Source organism: Physeter macrocephalus, chromosome 4, assembly GCF_002837175.3.
Source record: "Physeter macrocephalus isolate SW-GA chromosome 4, ASM283717v5, whole genome shotgun sequence".
Taxonomy (NCBI): domain Eukaryota; kingdom Metazoa; phylum Chordata; class Mammalia; order Artiodactyla; family Physeteridae; genus Physeter; species Physeter macrocephalus.
Window position 1 is genome coordinate 132,491,979 of NC_041217.1, and position 27,307 is coordinate 132,519,285.

At 41.2% G+C, this 27,307-nt stretch overlaps 1 protein-coding gene and 1 long non-coding RNA gene across 22 annotated transcripts in view; both read right to left on the reverse strand.

Annotated features, from left to right (window-relative positions):
* The window catches only part of NFIA (nuclear factor I A), a 381,629-nt gene that overhangs the window by 283,905 nt on the left and 70,417 nt on the right, over positions 1 to 27,307 (reverse strand). Inside the window, exon 3 of one of the 21 annotated variants that reach the window (XM_055084581.1) lies at positions 18,259 to 20,346. The exons of 19 other annotated variants lie outside the window; for them this stretch is intronic. In XM_055084581.1, the coding sequence (XP_054940556.1) occupies positions 20,063 to 20,346 (284 nt within the window). In that variant the 3' untranslated portion in view covers positions 18,259 to 20,062. Of the gene's footprint in view, positions 1 to 18,258; positions 20,347 to 27,307 lie in introns of those variants that run through there. One more of the 21 variants, XM_055084585.1, reaches the window with a different exon arrangement.
* Positions 20,354 to 26,701, reverse strand: LOC129392091 (uncharacterized). Its single transcript, XR_008617267.1, has 3 exons — positions 26,598 to 26,701; positions 26,401 to 26,475; positions 20,354 to 22,757 (listed from the first exon to the last, which is right to left on the reverse strand). It is a non-coding gene; the product is annotated as an uncharacterized lncRNA (long non-coding RNA).

Below are 27,307 nucleotides of genomic sequence, written 5' to 3' on the forward strand. Positions count from 1 at the left end.
GAACCCGCGTCTCCTGCATCAGCAGGCAGACTCTCAACCACTGCGCCACCAGGGAAGCCCCGTAAGATGCGTCTCCTGCATCGGCAGGCGGACTCTCAACCACTGCGCCACCAGGGAAGCCCTGAAGGAACTATTTTGAACTCTACTTTATAGATGAGGAAACTGAGGTGAAGGGTAGCTGAGTCACCTGCTTCAGTTCCCGCAGCTGGTCGATGGCAGAGCCAAGATCCAAGGACAGTCCCACTGAGGGTTCCCAGCTTTGTCCTCTCTGAACCAATGTGTTCTACTGACTCTCCATAGACAACTGAAAGCATTAGTCTAAGGAGGCATTTTATAATAAAAGTTTTCCGAGTATAAGTAATAAAATATAGGACTCTACAGTGAAATTAAAGGTAAATAAGTACGTATTTTGGAGTACTCTAATTTGCCCATTTCATTCCCACTGTGCTTACGTGTGGTACAAAAAGCAGAAAACAGAACAGTAAAGATCATTGTGGGACTGAAAACGGGTCTAAAATGAGTAATCAAATAAATCAACAAGACCACTTCAGATTGCTAAAAGTGCTGTGAAAAACATCAGTATGAAGGCTGATTTTAGATAGAATGCTCCTCTACAGAGATATCATTTGAAATGAGAGCTGAAAGGTGAGAATAAGCCAGCCACAGGAAGAGCCAGGAAAAAATGCATTCTAAGCAGACAAGGAGCAAAGAGGTTGACAGCTTTCAAAACTCAAAAGGAGGCCAGTGTGGCATCCAAGGAATCCGTGGTATAAAGTGAGGTTGGAGAAGGAGACCATGCAGTGTCTGTAGGCCATGGCAACAAGTTTGGATTTTATTCTAAATCCATGGGAAACCATGAGAGGTTTTTAAGCAGAGGGATGATAAAAAAAAAACTAATTGAATTCTTTAAAGGCCATTCTGGCTGCCGTGTGAAGAAGCAAGAATGAAAGAAGGCAGAACACCCAGAATTATAGAAGTAGTCTGAGGAAGGATGACAGTGGTTTGAACTAGAGATATTCCCCTTTTCCCCTTTTGATTGACAAATTTCCACACAAAAACTGAAGATGTGTTCTATACTTATGTCTGCCGGTTTATTCAGATTCAACTTCTGGTGTCCTGAGAGCTCAAAAGGATCTTAACTATCTTCTTTAATGTCTTCATTGTACATATGTGGAAACTGAGGTACAGAGAGCTTACTTACTCCACGCACATAATTAACAGACTTCACTCAAGATCAGACGTCAGGGGGCAAAAGCGTAATAAAACATGTAAACGTACGAAGTTTTCTGTCGTTCCTAAGAAGCCTGCCAAGAGTCCATATTTGGCATTTGCAGCTATCCTTAGATTTAAGTCTTTTTAAAGTGCTTAAATCTCACGTTAATTCTTATTTGCATATTAAGTAGCCCACCACTCAGCCGAGACACATAGATGGAGCCTACAGGGTTAAAAGAATGCAAGCAGAGTCAAGTCAGGCTACTGTGTCTTATGTCTGGGAAAAGTTCATAAAAGCAATTTTTAACTCCTCTGTTTTCTTTCAGTTCCTTCCTTCGTGTTTATGTGCAAATTACACCTTACTGTGTAGGTTGCATTTTGCCACTTTCCTTTCGTTTCCCAAAGAAAGCTCCCCAAAGTGACAATGCTTTGGTGGGGGGGGGGGACACGGGGCGGGGGTGCAGTATGAAATTCCTCTGAGTTCCTGCTCTCTTCGAGCGCGGCTTCTATCACACAATAACGTGTTATTTTGTTGAATTTTGGCATCCATCGAGCTTGTTTGGTCAGAAGCCAAAAAATTAGAGTGTGTCGGTCCACCAGTTTCTCAGCAGAGAAGCTCTCTTCTCACCCAGCGAGTGTGCTGTACCCTTGGCCTCTGGCCAAGAAGGGAAATCCATTTTACATAAAGAATGCACAAAGCTCAAGTGCTCAGAGACTTTTTACCTACTAAAATAACTTTATGGACAAATGCCAGTCTGCTAGACACATTCTGCAGGAACATTTGGCATGCAAAACAAGGTAAAGTGCTCTGTGTAGGTAGCAAGTTTTTCAGCAGCGAGGAAATGGCTGAGCATGCCCTCGTGGCGTGTCACGTGCCTGGCCCGGCCGGCGTGATTGGCTGCGGCCAAGTAAATACAGCCGCCATGTAAGGAGCCCAGCGTCGCCCGGCGCCGGCTTCTTAAAATGGCGGCCGAGCCCGCACCACGAGAAGCCGGCCCGGCTCCCGGCTTCTCCCCTGAAGTTTTGTTTTTGTTTTTGTTTTTCACGAAACCTTACGGATTTGAGTAGAAACAGATTTCTCACAACTTGCTTCTCCGGCTCGATTTCACAGTTCGGCATACACTCGGGCTCTGTCAAAAGCTTGACAATGTTCCAGGGAAAATATTAACTGTAAACCTTCCAAGAGGAATTAAAGGAGCCGGCAGAAACGTCAGGACACCCTCCCTTCGGAAAGCACACCCCCAGGTTGCGCCTGAATACGTCTGGGAAAGAAGCACATGCAGCCTGAGCTCCAGCGACCTCCAGGATGGTCCCACTTCACCAAGTCACTCTGTGGAAGGGGAAGCAGGGGGTGGCGGGAGGACACATCCTCTTTGGCGAAAAGGCACGGAGGTCTCTCATTTTCCCTCTCAGGCCTGACCAGTTGAACACTGCACACTCTGATGTATAAATATTTGCCTCTGGCTAAAGTTCAAGCAGCCCTGTGTGGCTGCCAGACACAACAGAAAACCAACATCCAAGGGAAAGTGTTTACTGCCGTGGTGGCCAAAGGAGCAACTGCCAGCAGAAGAGCGCATCCGATTGGCCAGGCCTGCCTGCGGTGTTATCCTAAAGCACCTGGCCACTGGCCACTGGGCTGTTCCCACCCTTTTGGTGATGGTTATGTTCTTTAATGCACAGCCTTGCCACAGTTAATAAAAGACCGATAGACATGCTGATGGCTTTACACGTGTTCCTCCAGAGACAGGAGCCTGAATGAGCCAAACCACCCATATACCTGCTACCATTGCTGCAAAACAAGTGTCCGCTCCTTGAAGCTACCTCAGCAGGGCCTGTGACCTCTTTACACAGTCCCACCTCACCAAACCACGGGCATTTCTCGGGTCCAGTGACTCCTGCAAACCTCCCAATTCTCATCCCTACCTATTCTATCATTAAATTCCTCAATCATCATCATTTGATGAATTTAAGCATCTTTGAAATTCCTGCAAGAAAATAAATTAGGAGAGACCTCTGACAGATAGCTGCAATAGGGTATTTTAAATAAACCCATTCGTCCTTCAAATTCTCTCTCCGAAAACCAAAACATACGTTAGTTACGCTATTTTATTGGTACCATAGTTCTAAAACAGGTAGAAATAATGGCAGCTGTCCATCAGAAGATTAAGATCTCTAATTGGGATAAAGGGACTGAATGAGAAAAGGATCTTGAAGAAAATCTTTTCAGAAAAGTTATGAATTCATAGTTTACGCTAAGCAAGCAACTAGCAGGGCAAAGTCTTTTCATGGTTTTCGGTTTTCAGTAAAGGCAGCCTGAATACAACCAAGTTAAGTCGCCATATTTTTAAATCACTGTCATCCATATAACATTTCTATTTCATAAACAATAATGCATGAATCAAACTTTTCCTCAGTGCTGCAAACGAAATGTTTGTTTAGTTGAACTGAAAAGTTACACAGAAAATGGGATAAAAAAAATCAGAATATGAGGATAAGAGATTCTTTTAAGTAAAATTTTTGATATTATAGAACAATAATTTAGGTAAAGCAAGCCAAGCTGTTATGATTTCATCTGTTTCAAATAAAATACACATTTGCTTAAATGAAACATTTGCTGTTTGTTGCAAATAAAGAAGATATTACACCCATGCACAATTTAGAGTTCTAACTGAAAATTCTTCAAGGTCCTGAATCTTGATTGATCTTGGGCTTAAAGAAATTTCTAAATTTGAATTTGTTGCAAAACTAAGATAATGTTAAAAAAAAAAAAAAAAAACCCTGAGATAATGTACCAAATAATTCCATTTTCAATTGTTTGTGAAACTTTAACGACTACCTAGGTCTTGTCTAATCTAATTCTTAACCAAATGTGTCAGTATGGTTGATCTGTGCTCAACCTCAGAAGCCCAGGACTTATGGTATCAAGTTTGACTTCCAAGAGATCCCAGCGAATCATGGGCAAGAGGATCACAGAGGAATGTTCTGTTCCCAGCTGTGAACAAGACAGAATTAACTCTGAGATGCTTCCTCCTGCTGCCCTGGTGGACAGAAAAGGTCAAGATGGTTAGCTCTTATAGTTTCAGTACCAACCGTCAAAACAACATGCATGTTAAAAATAGATTGTCTGTAGACAACAAATGCATAAAGAATTTAAAATAAAAATAGTTTTAATATATTTAAATTTCAGCTTCAACTATTTTAAAGACTGTAAGATGAAACCAAGGAGAAAAAGGACAGAATGATAATTTTCCCAAGTGCATTAACTTCACAAACTTTGAGTCTTAATATTTTAAAAACAACCATTCTGACCCATGGATGACACTTTTCTTAGGAAATTCCTTGGATTCACAAGTAATTCATTGGGAATTAAAGCACAAGAGACAAATTTACCACTTTTATTTGTTTATATTTTGATAACTGCATTTTTCTCAGCTCAATTTCTATGGAAATAAAAATACTGTTTACTGTCAGAGGAATTTCTTTATCTATCAGTGGGGAATAGAGTTGAAATATTATGAGGGTTTTATTTTTTTTTAATGCAGTGGAATAATCAAGGCATTCCAAGGTGCTATGATACATCAGTTCTATCATAACCATGTAGAAAAACAGGGGCAACTGCTGTTTTATATGTAAGTAGGTACTTAAGACTTATCAGCAGGCAGCATGTTTAATAAAGTCTGTGGCATCTGTACGATAAAATGTTAAAACATTAATAAAACTAAACTGGTGATAAAAGTAATTCCATCTTATAGACTTTCACAATGAACAAAAAAGTACCTTCTAAATAAAAATAATGTTACAAATGTAATATTCCTTTTAAAGCTGCTGAATGCATCACTTTACTAGGAAAGGCTTAGCTATGTTATTTGCAATTCCCTCATTGCACAACAATGTACATTACTGTCTGTAAGCTCTAATTTGGCATGGCGCATCATTAATGACCTGAATGGTGGCTGTTTCACACATACATATTTAATTACAACAGCTGAACAAATTACATATTTATGCTTTATAAAGGGGATTGCCAGTCTAATTCATTTGCTATGCATGCAGGTACAGGACTCCATCTGCAACAGCATCTGCATAACAAGAGCTAACAATTATCCATTGTACACCAAGTAAGCATATCTGGGGAAACCTGTAAGAGAGGCAGTCATGTTAACCATTTCACTGCCACAGGCTCTGCATTTTTTTTCCAGGGGTTGAAATCTTTTACAACAAAAATTGTAGCCCTAATATGCCTGACCAGTCATTTAACAGAATCATCCAATCCTCTCATCCATTCTAATTTCCACTGGGTTTAAGATGAGAGAGAGAAATAAATACTCTAAATCCCACACTATCCAGTAAGGTTGTACTTCATGTGGCTTCTTATAGAAAGCGGACATTTTCTTCTGAGACGTGCAGCCCCAGAACTCAAGCACTGGTCCTTAACAGCCCAATAACAGCCTTCGCGGAGATGTCAACAGGGCTTATCTTCAGCCAGGATAGAAGTTAAGTCTTTGTTACCACACCCTCCATCACACCATAGCCCCGGGTGTTTATGGAGGATGGGCCTGAAGAACTTTCTTAAAAAGAAACACACTCTGAGCCCCTTTTGAGAGTCCCAAACCCTCTGCTGAGCCATTCTTATCATCAATATACTTTCCAGATAAGCCACAACTAAAAGCTACTATTCCCTCTTTTGGTAATAAAGTCCTATTCACCAGTACTGCAACCTCATCTTAAATGGCTTCAGGACTTTCGTATGTTTAATTTAATATATCCAATGAGTAATATAAATATTCTGGACCATCCCTTCTACTTCGAAACCCAAAGAGGAAGAATTAAGAGTCAGCCAATCAATAGTGAGGTTTCCCATTATCATTTAAGGCTCTTGCTAGGCAATAAAGAGGCTCCATGGTGATGGCCCCTAAAAGCTCCTTACAGCGTCTTTGCCTCTTTAGGCCGCAAAATCAAAGCATGAGTCAGAGGTGTGGGTTTTTTAACGTTCCCTCTTGAGTGATAGAGTTCAAGCCAGGGGCTGACTGGGTGGGTGGGGTGAAGGCACGGAGTCCTGGGCATGGCGCTGGACGTGAGGGGGTACAGCCAGGGCCATGTGTTCTCCTCCTGGAATGTGACTCCCGAGGAGCCAGGGGGTACTGAAGGGTGGATACCAAGGTGGGTTCCCAGCCATCCACGCAGCTCTTGGCTATATTAGGGCCAAAATCACATGTGGAGAGAGTCCTGATTCACTTGACATCAGTCACCCACGGAAGAGTCAGCCTCTGGTCAGAAACCAAAAACAAACTGAGAGTGTGCGAGATGAACGCCTTGCTGACATCTTCTAAAAAGGATGATGGGGCTTCCCTGGTGGCGCAGCGGTTGAGAGTCCGCCTGCCGATGCAGCGGACACGGGTTCGTGCCCCAGTCCAGGAAGATCCCACTGCTGGGGACACAGGTCCGCGGAGCGGCTGGGCCCGTGAGCCATGGCCGCTGAGCCTGTGCGTCCGGAGCCTGTGCTCCACGATGGGGAGAGGCCACAACAGTGAGAGGCCCGCGTACCGCAAAAAAAAACCCCAAAAAATTAAAAAAAATTAAAAAAATAAATAAAAAATAAAAAGGCTGATGGACCTTTAGAAGAACCAGTGCTTGATCTACAGGGTTGCAAATGCAAATCAACTCTCATCAGAAAAGAAATCGGCACTTCACAGGGAGCTACTGCAAATACAATCTCACTCTGGTGCAGAACTGGGGTTACCAGTTCTCAGTTGGTCAGAAACCACACTGAGAAGGAGGGGCCTAGACAAGGTTTGAATTCACTGACCTTTGACTTCCAAAGTGTCAGGATATTTGAGGATAGGCTTCCGGGGGGTATTAAGGTGGTACTCACTCTTCAGGAGCATCACATAAGGCAAACAGCTGCGCTCCAAGTTCCACTAGCACCTAGCACTCCATCAGAAGCCTCGATCAGGGGCACCAATGTTGCATATTGCTCTATAATTTACAAAGGCTTTTATGGACCCTGTAAGGCGGCTATGTCCACTTTATAGATAATAAAACTGAGGCTCAGAGAAATTAAGTGATTTGCTAACACACATTTAGTAAGTGGCAGAAACCGGGACCAAAGCCTGAGACTGCCTGACTCCAATTCCTGAGTTCCTCCCTTGGGACTAATCCCAGCTTCACTGCCTTCCCTGCTGCCTTGCTTGGCTCATACGAAGTGTCAACCCTCTAGTCCGGGTGACCAGTCTAGATGCACCTTTATCAGCACAAGTGTTGGCTTCAAAAGCAAATGCAGGAGAAACTATTGGTGCTTTCACATGCTGCCCGTCTCACCCTGGGGGTCACCTACTGCTGGGGTGGACAAGCTTTCCCGTCTCAAATTCAAACAGAAAGCCCTCTGCCTCGGGGCTTTCTCTGTCCACAGGGCAGAAAGGGACAGGCTGGAAGTGCAGGAGAATTAATGTAACCAGGAACAACCTCAACCCATGAAGGACAAGAGTTGGCCCTCGGTGAACCAAGTATGAGGCATGTGCTCCGGACTCTCAGTGGGGGACCCCCAGCGATTGAGGCCCAACTGTTCACAGGGATAATCTGCTCATTAAGGCGCCTTTTGTTGGACCTACTTCCTCCCCACACTTCCCGGGATCACCTCCCAAATAAACTACTTACACCCAAAACTTTGTCCCAGGGTCTGCTTGTGAGGAAACCCAAACTATAAAAACAAGCATTAGCACTATTAGCAATGTAAGCTTGGCTTCAGCGTCCACTGCTAACTGTAACCTCATACCAGTATTCTGCCGCGACTAATTTGCTAGCAGAATGTTATGTACAGTCTGCAGCATCCTTCAAACAGTGGGTGATGCCAATAAAGCTGCAGCCTTGCCAGAGGATGGTCACAGAGGCAAATGTTGGGGATGCCTGGTTTTGAATCCTGATTCTGCCCTTCTGATTACGTATTCTTCAGCAAGTTATTTAATCTCAGTAATGATCAACTCGTCATATGAGAAATGAGGATAATGACTCCTCTATCATGGTAGCATTGTAAGAAAAATATAGAGCTTTTGTAAAAACACCTAGAATATAGCCTTAGGTACATAAAGGTTCATCATTCTCATCAGCATAGAATTATTTATGAAGCCAAAAGGATGCCAATATAATTTGGACAAATGTTAAAGAGGAAAAAAAAATGTCTAATGGTAGGACACAATAACAAACGTTTTCTCCTACTGTTTTGTCCATCCTCTAGCCACCTTTAATTAACCAAGCATAATTCGAATGCTTAGCAAATTAACTCCTTTGCTGGTGTGGGTGATATCACCCTAAAAGTTATGGGTGATACTCAGTACCAGCTCTCTATAAGTCAATGCCACAGGCACCTCAGCTGACCTCGGCAACTTTTAAAGTACAAAGCCATCCTCTACTGCACTTCTGTCTTGATCCCTGGCGATCTAGGGGAAGTGGACAGAGAGGATAACTAGGAACCAACGTTAAGATAAATGAGCTCTTCCAAGGTGCCATATACCAATTCATGCGCTCAAAGGAAGAGATGAATGGTGCCTTGAAAGAGCTGATTTACAGTCTAAGGAGAAAGCCTCCTATAGATCTTCATTAAGAATGCTAACTTCCCAAGGTTGATTTGCAAGAGTGGCTACTGTGTGGGACAAAAGACAGAAAATAAAGTTTGCAAATGTCAAGGTCTTATAGAACCCATAATAGAGATGGTTTATTAAATCTCCTCTTTATTCCGGATGGCTTAAATTCAAGGAGGGGGATTATGGAAAGGGAAGTCCGCCTAGCTTAAAAATCAAGAGACTAGTATATAATGCATGGCGTTCCAAAACACACACAGAAGATACAAAACATTCTTACTATAAACACTATACTACATAAAATATAACCCTCTTTAATGATTCAGAACACACCTGAGGATCACGGCACAGGGTTATTTTCTCCATGCTTCAATATTCTGGTCTTTAGAATTAGTGGTAACAATAGTGAGTTGTAAGAATTAAATGAGATAATGTACATGACATCACTAGGTAAATGGTGTTATACGGATATTACTTTTTTAAAATCAGGGTTATTATTACCGTCATCATGAATTCACTAAATACTGTTTAAGATACATATAGAAAGTATAAGAGGTTGGAATAACTTGACCCTATAACATGCATTTGAAGTTATTTTTGAACTAACTCCTCTTAAGCTTCTTTTGAACTTTCTCATAAATAGAGAACTAAATATAGATGGGGAGAAATACAGTTACTTCTGCTTTTCCAGTTTTGGTATGCCCAATAATTGTCAGAGTTCCCTACAGAGGATTTAAAAGGTTTGTTTTGCTATGGAAACGTAACAGTACAACTATCTCTTGAATAAATGGATTTTTAAAAATTATTTCATTGCAGTGTGATCCTTTTATTTTTAAATGCATAAAAGGAAAGAATGCAAGAAAAAATGAAAAAAGGCAGAGTTAATTCTAATATTCACCTATGTCTTTTTTTCTAGATTTTCTATACTGCAGATATTACGTATTTACAATTAGAGATAAGTTATTTTTATTTTTATTTATTTATTTTTTTTTGTGGTACGCGGGCCTCTCACTGTTGCGGCCTCTCCCGTTGCGGAGCACAGGCTCCGGACGCACAGGCTCACGGGCCATGGCTCATGGGCCCAGCCGCTCCGCGGCATGTGGGATCTTCCCGGATCGGGGCACGAACCCGTGTCCCCTGCATCGGCAGGCAAATTCTCAACCACTGTGCCACAGGGGAAGCCCTTCTTTTTTTTTTTTTTTTTTTTTTTTTTGTTAGATAAGTTATTTTTAATATCAACACATTTTATATGAAAAAAAGCTTTAAATGAAAGCAAGCAATTAGAAGGGAGAAAAATCCATGATTTTATGTCTATCCTATTAAGTATCTATTGAGATGAAAAGAGGAACTCGGTAGGACTACTTTTAAAAGGAGATTTAAAGGCCTCTGCCATCCACTAATTCATGCCTGCCCCCCTCATCCTGCAAAGTTTATAACCCAACTTAAAACAGTAACATTTACAGTAAAAACGATGGCAAAATTTACAAAGGGGAAAAATTATTAGCACCTGGGAAGGTGTCACTATGGCCCTTGTGATAGTACTACACCAGCCTCCACACAGCTTTCCACTCTGAGGCCACAGCAGTTAGCCATGGCCTTAGAAAGTTGCATACAGCTTCACACGCCCCAGGCTGAACCAGGCACCACTGCTGGAACATACCCTGCTCTCTCCAAGCTCTCCACTTCTCTTCACACACGCTACTCTTTCTATCTCCTCCCCAAAACAACCCTCTGCCTCTTAATTTCCACTCACTCATCCTCTAAAACTCAGCTTAGATGAAACCTCTCTCAGAAAGATAGCCCGGAATACTCTGCATTTAAGTCTATCACAGATCAACTTTTCTATATTCGCTTTTCTGTCTCTTCATTGGGCAGTGAGCTCCTTGAAGACAGAAACATGCCTAATACGTGCATGGCACATAGTAAGTGTCATAGATTGTTGAATGAATAAGTGAGAAAATGACTGAATACATAACTGGAACCTAAGAAGGAAATAGTCACTTGACAGAAGGTAATCGCATAAAGATGTAATTACCTATGAAATAACTGACTTACAATGTCGTGTAGCAGTAAGTAAACGTGAGAATCCCCCGCATAAATGCTGACCTACTAGAACAAGGCTTTCTGTCACACGGGTTTTTAATACCGTCTTTTTTTAGGGGGAGGCAGGGGAGGAGATAAGGTATCAGAAGGATTCAGAAAAACCATGACTAAATACTACCTGGTGCCCTCCTCTAACAGTTATAATGGCAGGGGGAAATGCAGTAAGAGTTTTTCGCATCTGTAGTTGTACGACATTTCTCAGAATCTTGAAATAATGATAAATATCAACACAGAAAGGCTTAGTTTAAAAGTTAACAATCAATAATGCAATAATGTCTTGGGGACTGGTCTGTTAATACCCAATATATTCCAAGTCTGGAGATATATTTTTTGAAACCCTTTACACCCACATTGGGGAGGAGGCCACACTTTCGACACTACCAATCCTCAAACACGTTCCAGCTACAGAGGGTGCTTCTCACTGCATGCCAGGGTGCCCCTCAAAAGAACAAGTTATTCCTAGTCAGTCCCCTATCCAAAGTTCATCCCCCAATCCTAACTTTTATAATTCAAAGCATAACTTCAGCTCCATCACAGTGGCTCAAACGAATCTTCTCAAAGACAACATCTGTTATCTATCTTCCTCATACCCTAGGCACCTACCACAGTGCCTGGCACACTGCAGGCACTCAAAGGTTATGGTATAGAACCAAACCAATTTGCCCTTCCACGTGGGATCAAAGGCAGAAACACGCTCCTTCCCTTCTTCTCAGTTTTCAATGCAAAGGGCAGACGCCTGGCTACTCACTCATTTTGGACCACAAGGCAGCAGCTTCATTCCTCACTTCCTTCTCCTCATTCCCCCACCCCACTGCCAGACAAAACTAGGAGTACAAATTCTTCTACAAGCTGTGGGTGTACCATATCTCTGTCCTTGTACCAGAGTCACAGCAGAGTGTGGAATCCCCCAACCCACTCTGTTAAAGATCCATTGCGGGCTTCCCTGGTGGCGCAGTGGTTGAGAGTCCGCCTGCCGATGCAGGGGATACGGGTTCGCGCCCCGGTCTGGGAGGATTCCACGTGCCGCAGAGCTGCTGGGCCCGTGAGCCATGGCCACTGAGACTGCGCATCCGGAGCCTGTGAGCCTGCGCGTCCGGAGCCTGTGCTCCGCAACGGGAGAGGCCACAGCAGTGAGAGGCCCGCGTACCGCAAAAAAAAAAAAAAAAAGATCCATTGCATTTTCGACCACGTGGAAAACAAAAGAAGCCATCTGCTTCGTGAAGTGCGTAGGTATGTGTGTCGCTTTCTGAACACGTGGCACTGCCTGGGTGAAGCCTTCTCACAGCTTTGCAAACTACCCTGGCCTGCTGAGAGGGCATGTGTTTCAAAATTGAGGAAGGCTGGGAAGAGGGGCTTCTGCAAGTACCGTTAGCCATGGACCTCTCCGTCTGCATAACGCCCTCACCTCCTAGGTTGTCTTTTCCTTGAAGACACCTCACATGTGAGAGGGAAAAAAAAATGAGAGACACAATGAAGTCTGATAGCCAATACAGCAAACAGTGTTTCCAGTGGAGAAAACGGCCAAATCCCAAAGCCATACCTCTCTCCATCGACTTCTCTCATCAGCTCTGCCCTAATCATCAATCTCTAACACAGAATAATATTTATTGAGAGCATACTGAGTGCCGGTCACTCTGCATCCACTACCTCACTTCATGCTAATCCCCCTAGACATCACCCTTATCTCTGCTTGACATAACAGAAACTGAGGCCGAGAGAAGTCAAGTCTCATGTCCAAGGTCACCCAGCTGGAAAGTGGTGGCGCTGGGCTATCTGGCTGTAAATCTGATATTCCTTCCATGGCAGGCCGTCACCTCGAATAGGAAATGCTTAGGGATACATCTTCACAGTCCCGCCCAGAGAGGTGAGAAAAAGGAAATAAAGGAAGAGTAAGAAATTGACTGAGGGCAAATGAAGCAATCCCTTACTCTTCCCTGGAGGGTAGATTTGAGGCCCCTATAAATGGAAAATGACTGCTTTTCCACCTCACACCTCAAACTCAAATACTAAAATCATATGTAGTGATACCACCTTTCTGATGTATAATGTGTATCATCCAAGGACCCCGCACAGAAATCACTTCTCTATCATCTTCACCATAGACCTGCAGGATGGCTACGGCAGATGAGAGACGATCATCCTTGGCGAGATTAAAAGTGAGTTCTCAGGCATGGAGAAGTTAAGTGACCTGCCCGTGATCACACAGGGAGTGAACCAGGGCAGGTGGCCAAGGCCCCTGACCCCCTTGGTCTTTTCTCATTTTACTCTTGAGCCTGTACAGCTCTCTCGGATCTGTTTCTCCCAGCAGATTTCCGTGTTCCCCAGCAAGAGCTGCCAATTTTTCTTTCCTAGATGAGCAATGAACCTTCCAAGGGTATCAAAACAAACAGTGGAAAGAGCACTGGCCTTTGAGCCAGAATAAAATCTAGGGGGCTCGCGTCCCAGTCATTTACTAGTTGTGAAACCCTGGGCAGGACTTAGAAGCACTTGAGTTTCAGTGCTTCATCACAAGCCTCATCTGTGACTTGCAGGTGATAATACCTGCCCTCTCTACCTCATGGAGTTGTCGGAAAAAATCAAATGAGAGAATGGATGTGAAGTTCCTTATAAAACTGCAAATACTAGACAAATAGAAAGGATTATTATTTTTGGATTCAATAGACTTTCTCAATTGAACGAAGCCCTGTGTAGCTGGGTGGTCAAGTTATGTTAAAAATAACCAAGAAAAATGTTCTGGTTCCTGAAACAATTTTACCAGCCTGCTTGCTCCCATGAAAGGACACTGGTTGTAAAATGAATTAAATCAGCACTCTTTGCTGTCTTCAGGACATAAGTTGTAACTGACTGAGGATAGGTAGGGGAATGGCCATTTTCAAAGGCATACATACTTCTGACTATAAAAAGCTGACCTTCTCTAGTCTAGAACACAGGGCATGGGGCAAGATGGAAAAACAAAGGGGATGTCTGCTGGTTTTACAGCAGGAATTATCCAATAGGGGCTGCCTTATCTCCAACAATGGTTGAAAGAGCTCATATGCTAAACTCAGCTTCTTGTTAAATATTTCAAAGATGCTAATGGAACCAAAAGATCAACTCCGTTATGCATCAACAGGCTGGCTTTATCCTAAAACCAATTATAAATAAACTTCTAAATACAGCCTGCTTTAAATATGTATTTAAAAAAACATACCCCACCTTCATGCCGTCCGTCCCCAGCACACATCTGACTCATCTAAAACCCTCTGTCTTTGGCGACCCAGTCCTGTGCCTCTGTGACCATTCGCCTTCGGAATCATGGCTAGTCCAGCATTATTTCTAATAACTTCTAAAGGTTCCTTTCTCTTCAGGAAGCAGAAATTCACTGTCAAACACACTGCTTCCATTCACAAGATTATTTATGGCACTGATAATTGAATTCCGGTCACATGACTAAGGAAGACTGGGTTCAGAGGGAAAAGAACCCAACCATAATTTCTAGAGAGATCCATAAATTACTGCTTTTCTCCCCTGGAGGTTGAAGTCCTTGGAGCTCTATGGATTCTTCCCTAGCATTTATTCTAAGTTTGGAATCATCACAGAAATTCCTCTCTCCGCACTCAGTGACAAAGCTGCTAAGGTAAATCCTTTGAAATTACCCTTTGCACCAAGCCCTGAAATCCCCTAAGAGGTGCATAGGAAATCCTCCCTTTTGCAAGGATCAAATACTGCTGTCTCCACTAGGGCACACAGTTCCTAAGGGGGACAGCAACTTAGAATGAAGGGTCTAACCCTTTTCCAGTGTTGTCCTTCCCCGGCAAAAGCACAGAGCCACACCAGCACAGGACCACGGCATGGTGGCCACAGTGGGGTGCAGTTTCTTATTGCTTCTCAAAATAGATCAGCAGGGCATTTCCCTCATTTCTGTAAAGAAGACCTACCAAAAATCTTTCCTAAAAAGGAACTCCTCCTCCTCCTCCCAAATCATATATTCAGTGTTTTAATAACGATGGGGCTTTTAATGATTCAATGTAGCCTGCATTACAGATAACATTTATCTCTTATTATCCTTTGGTTCAACCAGACAAGAAATGTCACTATAGTTATTCTAAACATACTTTCAAATTATGTTTAAATTAAAAATACAATGAATAGTGTCAGTCTGGAAGGAACATCAAACATTTTTTTCCCCTCTAAGAAATGCCCTCTTAAATATATCACATTTCCATTTGCTTGGCTTCTTACTTCAAGTAGATGGGTTAAACACCATCATCCTATTGTAATACCTTTAGCCTGGGATAAATTTAGTATTTTGAAATTTTTTTCCACAGTCCCTTTAACAATATCAGAGAACATAATAAACAGTGTTTGATAAAAGATTGGGAATAAAAGGAATTGAGAGAGCAAATAAATCTTCCAAGGTTACAGAGCCAATCTGGTATCCATTCAAAGGCCTTATGCCAAGTACACAAACTAGCAGCCGTGTGTGCTTGCACACACAAACACAATCGCAGGGCAAAGGTAAACAGTGGGTTAGCAACTTAGCGTTATTTTCTATAAACTTTCTGTCTTTTCTGTTTAGGAAAGAATACCTCTTCTCTGTCTTTTTCTCTCTCTTTCTATTATGAAACTGAAACAGAGTCCAATAGCTAATTTTTAAAAAAAACAACAACAACAAAGTCTGCTTCTTCACAAGCTTATCAAGACCAAACACCTTTGTGGCATACCGTCACTGATGTTGACAGGGCTTGATGATAAGTGTCCAGCCGTTAAAGAGGCAGTGACACTAATTTTTGCTCTGCTCAGACCATCATCTAAAGTGCCAAAGTAAAGAAATACTTCCTAGAGCACTCAATGAAGAACACAATTTTGCAGGAAAGTTCAAAATATTACTGATAGTTATCCTTGTCATTTAGACGGCAATGTGGGGTGAGGGGATACTCTTAGGCAAGAGTACAGGTTAGGTTACAGTCTTAAACATCCAGAAATCCTACACTGGCTAGAGTACAGGGAAAATGCCAAATGCAATGACCAGGGCCATTCTCTGGCAAGCTGGGTTTCTACGCCTGTCCTAATAATGTAGCTCTTCGCCATCATTTGCCCAGAAGCCCTACAGCTTCTTGGAGGTCATCTCAAGTTCTACTCTAAATTCACATTTACAGATGTTCCTCCTCCCCCATCTAGGTAAAAGGAAATTCTGGGACACTACTATGGATTGGAGCAGCTGTGAACCTGTCCAAATGCCACCTACATTTTAGATCCTTCAGGGAGACAAGTGTGAACTTACTCATTCACTTAACCTCTCTGGGGTCATGAATGCCTTTGGAAACTTGATGAAAACTACAGCTGACAGGGCCCCAAAGTTGAAGTCAGTCAGCTATCTATGCAGGAGGATCCCTAGGGTAGTTTAATGGGGTAGGATGAGGAAGCCAACATGGTATCCGCCAGTACTCAATAAAATTCTGCTTGCCTGACCCATGCTGTCACCATGCCTTCCAAGAAAAATAGCAAATGCCCAAAGAGTACATGGCAGAGGTAGTGGGAACATCTTCCTTTATATACCACAAAAAAATCACAGTGTAATTGCAAATGGCATAAATAACACTGCTTTCATTCGGATCCCAAAGACAAAAGCTAATCCTTCTAGTTCAAATTCAATCAGAAGAAAACTGATTTAGTCAACCAATTTGACGCCATGAAGATTTACTGAGCAGCTACTATGTGCAAGAAGCCAGGATTTTCAGAGGATACCCAAGAATCCTAAGACTGCTTCTATCCGTCGGGAATTCAGAGCCAACTTGGGAAAAGAAAAGACCAAGAGGTATTGACATCACAGACCATGTTTCAAACCTTTGGTTTCTCCAGTAAATAATACACATCTGGCAAAAGCAGGCATTTAGTAAATGTCTGTTGACCCCCGAACACTACGAAATATGCAAATACCTAAAAGGCAAGGCAGAAAAACAATATACGGAGCCCAACCACAAGGTAGGTAAGGGAATTGTATTGGAAAGCATGGACCCCTTTCCAGAATAACCACATCCCGTTGGGGAGTCCATGAAGACTTCAAGGAAGAATTGGCACTTAAAATGCAGATTGAGGATAGACAAGATTCCTTTGGACAGAGATGTGAGGGTAGAAAGAAGAGCATTCCTGGAGGGACAAACCGAGAAAGCACAGCGTGAAAAGTGTCCTACAAACACACAGCAAGTAATCACGTTTGACTGGAACACAGAATCGTTTGGGGGGGGTGGGGAGATAAATATTTGGAATCCTCTATTCTGTGCTTCTTACACAGCTGGAAAAACCAGGCTTCAGACTATCTATGTTGCTTTTTAAGCTTGGGGAAAAAAACTTGGGAGTATTTATCTAAAAGCTTTAAAGAGCCACTAGAATTACCTTTTTTTTTTTTTCCCCTTTAGGGAGGAATTGACTCAATTTTGTAAATAAAAGATCTCCTTAAACAGAGTTGGGGCTAAGTTTAACAAGTTGCCATTTTATTCGTTTAGGCTTCCCCCAAACAGAGGCCTGATATGAGGAGCAAAAGAGTCACAGGTTTGTTCTTTGTTTTTTGTAGCCACATCTTGTCGCCAACAAAATTAGGATAAGACAGACTTTGTTTTCTAAACAAACGTGGGGCCTTCCATAAGCAAAGGAAGCTAGTCTTGCTGCAAAAAAAGAAAATGCTGATAAGTGGGTAAAAAAAAAAAAAAAGTTTAACAGCCATTAATAATTAAGCTTTCAAAACCTGTGATCAAAGCTTTGGGCTTAGAGAAAACACCAAAACTGCTATAAGCCAGGGCTTAATTTTTCAACCTCTAAAAAAAGAGATATGTAACCTCCATCCCAGAGGCTTGCACTAGTCCTAGGATATCACAAATTTAATGTCATTTTAAAGAACTATAACAAGAGAAGTTTTCATTGACTATCTTCAAGAATCACGGCCACAGAAAATGTTGGGTCCATAATCTCCACATATCTCCAGTTTGGGAAACCAAAACTATTCCGTAAAGGGATCTCAAAAAATTATTTTTTTAAAGGCTCACCCAGCTGTGTATTTAGTTTGAATTTATGTTATAAATAGTGCTCTTTTATTTTTATTTAATCTTTAAAATTAAAAAATAAAAGTGCAATTTACTTCAGTATTTTTGTGTCAAACACTATTATCTTTCTAACTATATCTCTCAATATATGCCTATAATAGACATGTACACACAGTAAACATCTACTTAGGCAGAAGTAGATGTACCTGAAATTAGCTGCTGTAGAAAAATAATATAAATATAAGTCAATTCTTTTTTTTTTTAAATAAATTTATTTATTTATTTTTGGCAGCATCGGGTCTTCGTTGCTGCGCACGGGCTTTCTCTAGTTGCGGCGAGCAGAGGCTACTCTTGGCTTTCTCTAGTTGCGGCGAGCAGAGGCTACTCTTCATTGCGTTGCGTGGGCTTCTCATTGCGGTGGATTCTCTTGCTGTGGAGCACAGGCTCTAGGCACACGGGCTTCAGTAGTTGTGGCTTGCAGACTCTATAGAGAGCAGGCTCAGTAGTTGTGGTGCACGGGCTTAGTTGCTCCGCGGCATGTGGGATCTTTCCGGACCAGGGCTCGAACCCGTGTCTCCTGCATTGGCAGGCGGATTCTTAACCACTGCGCCACCAGGGAAATCCTAAGTCAATTCTTACACTTCCACAAAAGCACCAGTTGTTAAAAGTCTTACAATTTTGGTCTTTGTATTGGTTAAGACCTCACATATATCAATATGAGTTAATTCCACAAGCTTGTATGATTGTTAACCCCTTAATATTTAACAGAAATGTTTGTCAAACTTGGCTGATACATAAAGAAACACATGAAGCTTTTAGTAAAAATCCCTGACAATGTCCCCACAACCTCCAATCACTCTCCCATTAGCCCTTCCATAGTCCTTTGAGCCATCATGTAAATGCAAGGTATCAATTGGCATGAAATCTTCATAATCTTATTTCTACATCAAAATCTGTATATATGGAGAGCATCCAACATTGAAATTTAACCTTTAGGATTTGAGCTGGGGGTTTTTCCAGGCACACCCAGAAACCTACTGGAGATAAGGATAAGCTGTGACATGCTTTTAAGACTGGAGACAGAGGAAATGAAATTAAAAGAAAACTAAAAGGGTCATAACACCTAAAACCTGCGAATGTTTTAATGGGAAATAACACTCTGGAAATAACACTGAAATAACTCTGGCTCACAGAAATAACAGGATTAATAGTTGCGGATTTGTCCCTTCTACTAAGATCCTTTTTCAAACTATTTCAAATGAATACATAAAGGACTGATTTTTAAACCCGTGTAAATTCTTAGAGACAATGGAGACTGACTTAGTTATAATCAATAAAATTTACAGATGTTGATGCAACCCAGCAGAAACGTTGCTACCAAAAAGCATGGCACAAAAATCACTCCGTGGCTCCCTCTGTATGCAACAGTGATATGACCTTAATAAATATTTCATTTCTTTCAGTGAATAACCAAGCATCAAGATGGCAAATTTTAATAGCTAGGAAATAATATCATAATGACTCTACTAAGAAAATACCTCCTTTAGATCAAAGTAAACTTATTCTAACTTCTAGTCTTCATTTCCAAAACACACTCCAAATCAGTACATGGCACTGAAGGAGGGTACCCTTATCTCTCCTTTCCATATACAGACCAATGTGCTGTTTAGAGAGCTTTTACAGGGAACTTTTCTCACTACAGCAACATTAGAAAAGTCTTATGAGAAAAGATGTAAGTTTTTCAAGTGCAAGCACATTTTCTATCTCCACGCAAAGTGAGTGCTCAACAAATGTTCCTGGATCGACTGCCTTTAGGGGATGGGCAGCCGTCAGCTTGAGTGACAGCCTACACAGTGGCCCCAGGTTTCCTTCATGACGTGTAATTGGTAGCTAAGAGCCCATATCCTGTAAGTAGTTTGGATTGTTCCTTTGCTGAGTACATTAACCCACATTTAAGTCCATCTGCTATTTGTCTCCTCACTCGCCCGACGTAGGTGGAACTTCTGATGAAGGGGGACGAGAGTGAGTGTGGAACACAGAGCTGGGTTCAAAGCTCAACTCCAGAATGTTCTGTGTACCTCAAGCAAGTGAGTCACTTGGAGGACTCAGAGCTTTGGAATCTTCATCAAGGAAACACAGGTCACAATACCCAATCTATGATTGATCTGAGGAGTAGATAATAAGTTTAATGCATCTGGCACAGACTCTCTCACATGATAGGTATATACTAAACAGAAGTGCACTGTATTTTCCCATACAAGGAAGTCTCCTATTCTTTTCCTTGTCTCTAAAATAGTTCCTCGTTGGGAATTCCCTGGCGGTCCAGTGGTTAGGACTCTGTGCTTTCACTGACGAGGGCCAGGGTTCAATCCCTGGTGGGGGAACCAAGATCCCGCAAGCCGCGTGGCATGGCCGTAAAAAAGAAAAGAAAATCCACTCTAAAAATAAAATAAAATAGTCCTTCATTACAACTTCACTCTAAAGTAGATTTTGATACAGCATCTGGGCAGTATTTTTAATCTTAAACATATTATTTATAGTGGACTGGTTCACCTATCTATTGACCCCCTTAAATCATTCTAAAAGGTTGTCTCAGCATAAGTTTCCCTAATAAAAAACAGTTTTGCCTTTTACCTTAGAGCCTATGGTTACTGAAGTATTTAATTATCCTAGTATTATTAGAGATTTCTCTGACTTGCTGGGTCTGACAAAGTGATTAGACACTGGAATTATATGAAAGCTGTGAAGTTTGGTTTCCATGCTTCTAGTTACTCAGTAGGTGGCCAATTCACAGTCCCTAGGCTCTACAATACCCTCCTACAATGACGAGTACCCCTTCAGACTATCAGGGGTTGCTTTGTTTGGGTTTTTTCTTTTCTTTTTTAATTAACATTGGGGTCATGAAAACCCAAATTTTATAACCCTGAGAAGAAACGATCAGGATTGAATTGGCAGAAATATTTTCTCTCAATTTATGTACACACGGTGGCTTCCCAAATTTGTCAGGGACGTTAGAGAACAGCTAACTCAGCAGTAAAGCTGCAAAAAAGTGTAAGCAAAAATATTACAGAAGAGTCGATTGGCTGGAGTCAAACGGATTTGATTTTCCTTAGTGTATGCTTACCTGTGACTAAGAGTTCTTAATCTTAAACTTCCATAATTCTTGAGTTTAATTATCTAAATATATACTTGGTTTGGGAGCATTTCAACTACATCCATACATATCAAACATGCTTTTAATCAGCTTAAAATGGCTGCTTTTATAAAGCATTTTGGAAGAGCTTCCCGGTGTTTAAGTTAAATATACAGATAAATAAAAAGGCAGAAAAGATTTCTTTCTGATAAAGGTTATCAAAATCAGGTTAGAATGATTTATAAAACATATACTTGTTTTAGAATAAAAACAATTAAAGACAAATATAGTTTATCCATAAATTTAAAAAAAATGTATAGGAAAATTTACATATTTTATTGTAATGTAGTAGTTGTCCAGAAATAACATTAAATGGTATGTTCTTTTCTAACTCCTCTACAAAAAATCCAGATAAACTTTTCTAAAAATTAAATAAATTCTTGTTCCCTCAGCAGTTTCCTCATTGCTAGCAATGACCTATCTCATACAATGCAAAACCACTGAATTAAAAAATAAAGCCCTGGCCTTTCCCCAAATAATACTTTCCCTTCACAATGCTCAAATCTGGAGATTTCTGATACACACTGGAGGCCGAGGGGTCTCCAGGCCCTGCAGCTGGGTTTCCTGCTGAGCTGGGCGCTGGGGCAGGCACTGTGCCCTGGCAAACACCACACAGCCATTTACAACCTCCCCCTCGCTGCCCACTGCAGGGCCTGGCAAGCTGCACACTCGCTTCCCCAAATTTCCTTGCAGCGAGTGATCCAGTTTTAACCAGTGAATAAGGAGATGCCACCTGTGTCGCTTCTGGGGCAGTTTCTCCTTCCCTGATAAATGGAACAAATTAGGCTAGCACGACCCATCTCCTCATCATCCTCCCTCGAACATACATATGGCAACTGTAACATGACAAGGATTACAAAATAAGTCAACAAATAAAGCATGTCAGAGCATAAAAATGGAAAGTGCCGGGACTCTTGTTGGCATTAGTGAGCAAATAAACCCGCATTAGCTATTGCCTCTGAACTTATCGCTCTGTAAGAAAAATAAATCTGTGTTGAGACCACTATTTTTTGTTTCTTGCAGCCAACAGCATTCTCAAAGACACAGCTGCCAGTATTTAAAACATCCTCTGATTCACATGAAAATGTGGATTTCCATGGATTCTTAAAATAATAATAATAATAATTGGGACACTGCACCCAGGTTTTCACCCAACACCAATTGACTCAAGCTAAGGGGCCTTTCAATGGGACTCACCGGCTTTCAGTGGGACTTGGGTGCTCTCTGCCCACAGCCTACTTCATTCCTCCTGCTGCTTCAGGAGTCTGAATGTGAGACCCTAGCACAGAGCATACAACAATATATACTATACACCATAGAAACGAAGTTCCATTAAAACAAAATGGTTCTTTTTTGCTGCCTAGAATCCGGATATCTGGCATAGACAATCATGGTCTCACTTAGGAAAATACATTTTCTTTTTCCAACTACTAACTTTTTCAACAGGCACACCAATTTTGGTTTTGCTTTCAAAGCAAAACAAAGCAAAACCTACACAGAGGGGAGAAAAACACCGTGTCACCAGAGAGCAATATACTATTAGTTAGGGCTAAAGACAATATGATGGTGATAATAATGATATTAATACTATTTACTGGGACTTTACTGAGTCTAGGCAATGGGCTAAGTGCTGTACAAATACAATGCCACTTAATCCTGAAAAAAAAAAAAACACACATATTAGGTAGCACTATTACCTTTATTTTTAAAATAAAGAAAGTCTCAGAGAAAACAACTGATCCAAAAATCATATAGCTAACAAACAGTGGATAGAGAATTTGAATCTAAGTCTCCCTGACTCTAAGACACATACTATTAACCACAGGTTACACTGCTTCACAAAGATGAAACCAAAAGTACCTGATTGTTTTGAAAAACGTTCCATAAACTTTCTCAGATCCTACATCTCATTCCCATGTAAGTACATTCTAACACGAATATTATGTGAAATATTTGATTTTTAATACCCATTAGTATCAGTCTTGATTCCGGTATAGAATTCTTTTTCAAAAGGCATTTCCTTCTTAAGTATAACTGCCCTGGTACAGTAAATTCTCAAGATTCAAAAGTGACTCATTGCCAAAGCTCCACACATTAGCAGCTGGTATTATTCAATCTGAGATTTAAATTTATAATGTACTCTTGATAATGTACTCCCAATACATTTTTCACTTCTCTATCTCTTGAATGACACAAGATAAAAGATCTTTAAGGTATAAATATTTTATATAAACTTTCACTCTGTTTTTCCTCAGCCATTTCCATTTGCAAACACTAGACATCATGCAAAGAAAAAAAGGGGGGGGTTGAAAGAGTTTTATGGATTGTGTTGGGGGGGTGCTGAGAACTGCTTATCCATTCTGCTGTGGCAGCAGACACCACGGCAACTGGCCTAACAGCCCTTGCTGGCTAATCAGAATGTTCCACCCTAAATGGGGTCTGATTCAAAGTACTGCTTTTCCATGGGCCAGAGAGTGGACTGGAAGAGAATACATTCCCAGCATCGTCTATAGTGATGATAAGTTTGTGCCGGGCCCTGGTAGAGCCAATGGAACCCTGGTACTGGGCTACCTCATTCAGCCAGAAGGGGTAGGACACAGCCATTCCTTCCAAGCAGGATACAGAACAGAGGACCTACCAGAAATCAGAAGACCCTCACTAGGCGTGTGGCTTTTGGCAATGCATTATTAAGTCCAAGTCTTTCTTTTCACATTTATAAAATGAAGAGGTTGAAGGATTTCAAACTGTCTACACAGATCCCCCAGGGACTTGCTACTCAAATTGCGGTCAGTGTATGATTAACACCTCCGGAGTTAACTTAAAAATGCAGAGTCTCAAGCCCTACCCTTGACTTACAGAATCATAATATGCATATAACAAGTTTCCCAGGTGATTCCTTGCCCTAGGGGTTAATTCCAACAGAAGCTGCTTCTGGAACAAAGAATAGAAAGGCCAAAGCCAAGAGAGACCCAGTACCCACACACTTTTTCAATTATATATATATATATATATATATATATATATATGGGGAGAGAGAGAGAGAGAGAGCGCGCACACTTCCCCATGAATTTAGTTCTGAAGATCTCTGCTTAAAGAAAATCTGAAACCACTGGATAAAATGATCTATAAGGTTCTTCATAACTGCAGATGTCCATGATTTTATGAACTGGCAAAGGGCTCACATTTATCTCCTTAACGACTATTTGTTTTCTACATTAACTTATTTTAAAGAGAAACCTTCTGTAATTGGTAACTGATATTCTTACATACAGAAACATAAGTTCCTGAAGATATTAAGAACGTGAGTTACATGAGTATTCCATTACAGTAAACACCCAAAGAACTATTTGGGAATATTAGTATATAGAATATATGTGTGTATGCATATATAAAAATAAAATGCAAATATTGGGTTGGCCAAAAGTTCATTCTGGTTTTTGGTAAGATGTAATGGAAAAACCTGAACGAAATTTTTGGCCAACACAATATTTATACGTATATACACATTTGTACACCATATATATTTATTTATATATATACGCACACAGGTATACTCATATGCACTATATATATATACTTATTATATAGCACACAGAAATACATATATGTGTACATGTGTATATCTATATACACATAGAGAGAGGGACTCAAGCTACTATCTATCTTGCCCTCCTACCTGCTCTACTTTTGACAGTATCTCCAAGTCGTTCCTCACTGCTCAGCTGCCAGCTAACACCTCTTGTTTGTCTCTACTCTCCAGACTCAAGCAACTGCCCATTATGGCTTTATTTGCTGCTGTGGAGTAAAAAAAATTCAGACTTGTGTAGACGTTGCTAGGCTTCACTGAGGGTCTCTTCTGAGCGTAAAGATCGTGAGCTTTAGTTCTTGAACTTGATAGAATCTACTTTGGGCAACTGGAGGCCGGTTAATGCTTTTGTTGTAATTTTCAGATGTATTTCCAAACGTAAAAACAAACAAACAAAAAACCCAAAACTGCAGGTATGTGAAGTCTAACTGTAAATGAATTTAAGAAAATCATGTATTTTACTCTCAGCTCTCATCTCACGCCAAGCTACCCTACACAAATAGACTGCAATCATCTTTGTGAAAGTGCTCGAAAAGTCTGAAAAATATTAAGATGATGCTGGGTTAGGCTGACAACCATCAGGGGCGCAGGAGAGGAAAGAGGAGGGTGGACGAGAACCTCCTGGGTCTGCACGTTCTGCTCTGTATCAATCAGCTTTCATGGGCCACTGAAGCAGCTCCAAAGCTGGGATTAGCTAGAAAGGTATAAGTCAATGCAGTTAATAATCTATTCTGACCTCCAGGGAGGTGAGGCTTAAACCCCCGGCTGTTCATCCCTCCTTTCCAGATGCTCAGTGAACACCTTGGGGAACTCCCAATTCTTCTCCGCCTGTGAGACAGGAGATGACACAACATTTAGACTGGAAATCTGCATTTCTAGAAAGTTTCCAAGTGATGCTGACGCTGCTGGTCTTGCGACCACACTTTGAGATCCACTAATCTAGGCCGAGCCCTTATTTTAAAGATGAGACAATGAGAGACCAGAAGGGTGAACTGATTTGGCCAAAGGCAGCACAGAGAGGATGCTAGGGAAGGAAGGATTCCAGTCTCTCTCACAATTCAGGGTGCTTCCCATCACAGAGCAGCTCACAGTGATTCGAGGAAAGGTATTCAAAGAATGTCTTTATCTATAAACAAAGATCCTTGGTGTCTTACACTTGTATAGCCTTTTAAAATTTCATCTTCATTATCTCATTTGATTCTCATAACAACCTGATGAGGTAGGGAGAGCAAAGATTAACCTCCCTATTTTAGAGATTAGGAAGCAGAGATGCAGAGTCATTAGGTGTATCCAAAACCACAAAGTTAGTTAAGCGCTCTAACGGACACTTGGCATTTGGGGTGTGGTCTGGGGTCCGCCAGCAAGGACATCCCGGGAAGCTTGTCAGAATCTTGCACAGAAACTTGCAGAATCTCAGGGAGCACCACAGGCCCACTGAGTCTGAATCTGCAGTTAAACGATCTCCCCAGTTGATTCATACGCACATTAAAGTTTGAAAAGCCCTGGTATAGACAGGCCTAGAAACCAGGTCATCTAATTCCAAGATCGATGCCTTTTCATCCCTCTTTTCTCTCCCTCTCTGAAAGTACTGGTCAGTGTCCTATTTTGACTTGTTTTCCAACAGAGCCTAATTAAGAAGCTAACTCTCACCAGGGAAAGGACAATTAAGAGTGTTTTGCCTTAAAAAATATATATTATACCAGGTTACATTACCTTTATTACCAGTCTTGGTAATTCCTCTATAGTCATTTTCTTGACTGATGTATAGACACCTATGAAATGAATCCTCTGAGAAGAAGATGGAAAAAAAACAAGACAGTGATCAATGGATTCAATTAGTTACAGTAGAATTCTACCCAGATGAAAGAAGATCAAGATGCAACTACTCCAGGGTGGCTAAAATATTTTACCCAGAAAGTACGCCATTTCTTTCCCACATTCTTCAACTATTAAGTTCAGGAAAGCACAAAACAGCTGCTTCTAAGACACCTGGGAAAATAACCACAATAAACGTAAGGCTCCTCACAACTGGAAGTATTTAAATACTGTTCTAATGGTCTAGGCAAGATGACAACTGCATTTCTTCACACACAGGAAGTGTTACACAGACCAATTTCTCTAATGACAGCCAAGAAACCCCTCTTGCGACACTCCGTCAACCAAGGATTAACTCAGTAGTTACTATAAAACCACAGTCCTGAAACATGTATGCCGGTTTTTCCCTGCAACTTTTCAAATCAATTCTTTTGATTGAGATTCTTTGTTGAACAGAAACCAGACTGCTGATACAGTGCACCTGTGAAAAGCTGTTTAATTCAGCATGGCAAAAGGTAAATGCAAATGACATCTTTTAAAATATATCGATCCTAGGAATTGGGAGGAGTGAACAGAAATACACACACACACACAAGGGTTTTCTTGTTTTGTTTTTGTTTGTTTGGTCATTTCACAGTGGCTTTGTGCAAACACATGATTAGTTAATCAGGGTAGTGAGATTCCAATCATTAAAATGAACACTCAGGACACAGAAACAGCCATTTATAATCCCTGGGCAGGTCAGCATATTAAATAACACGTCTGCAACACACAAATTATTTTAGAACGATGCACATCTATTAAA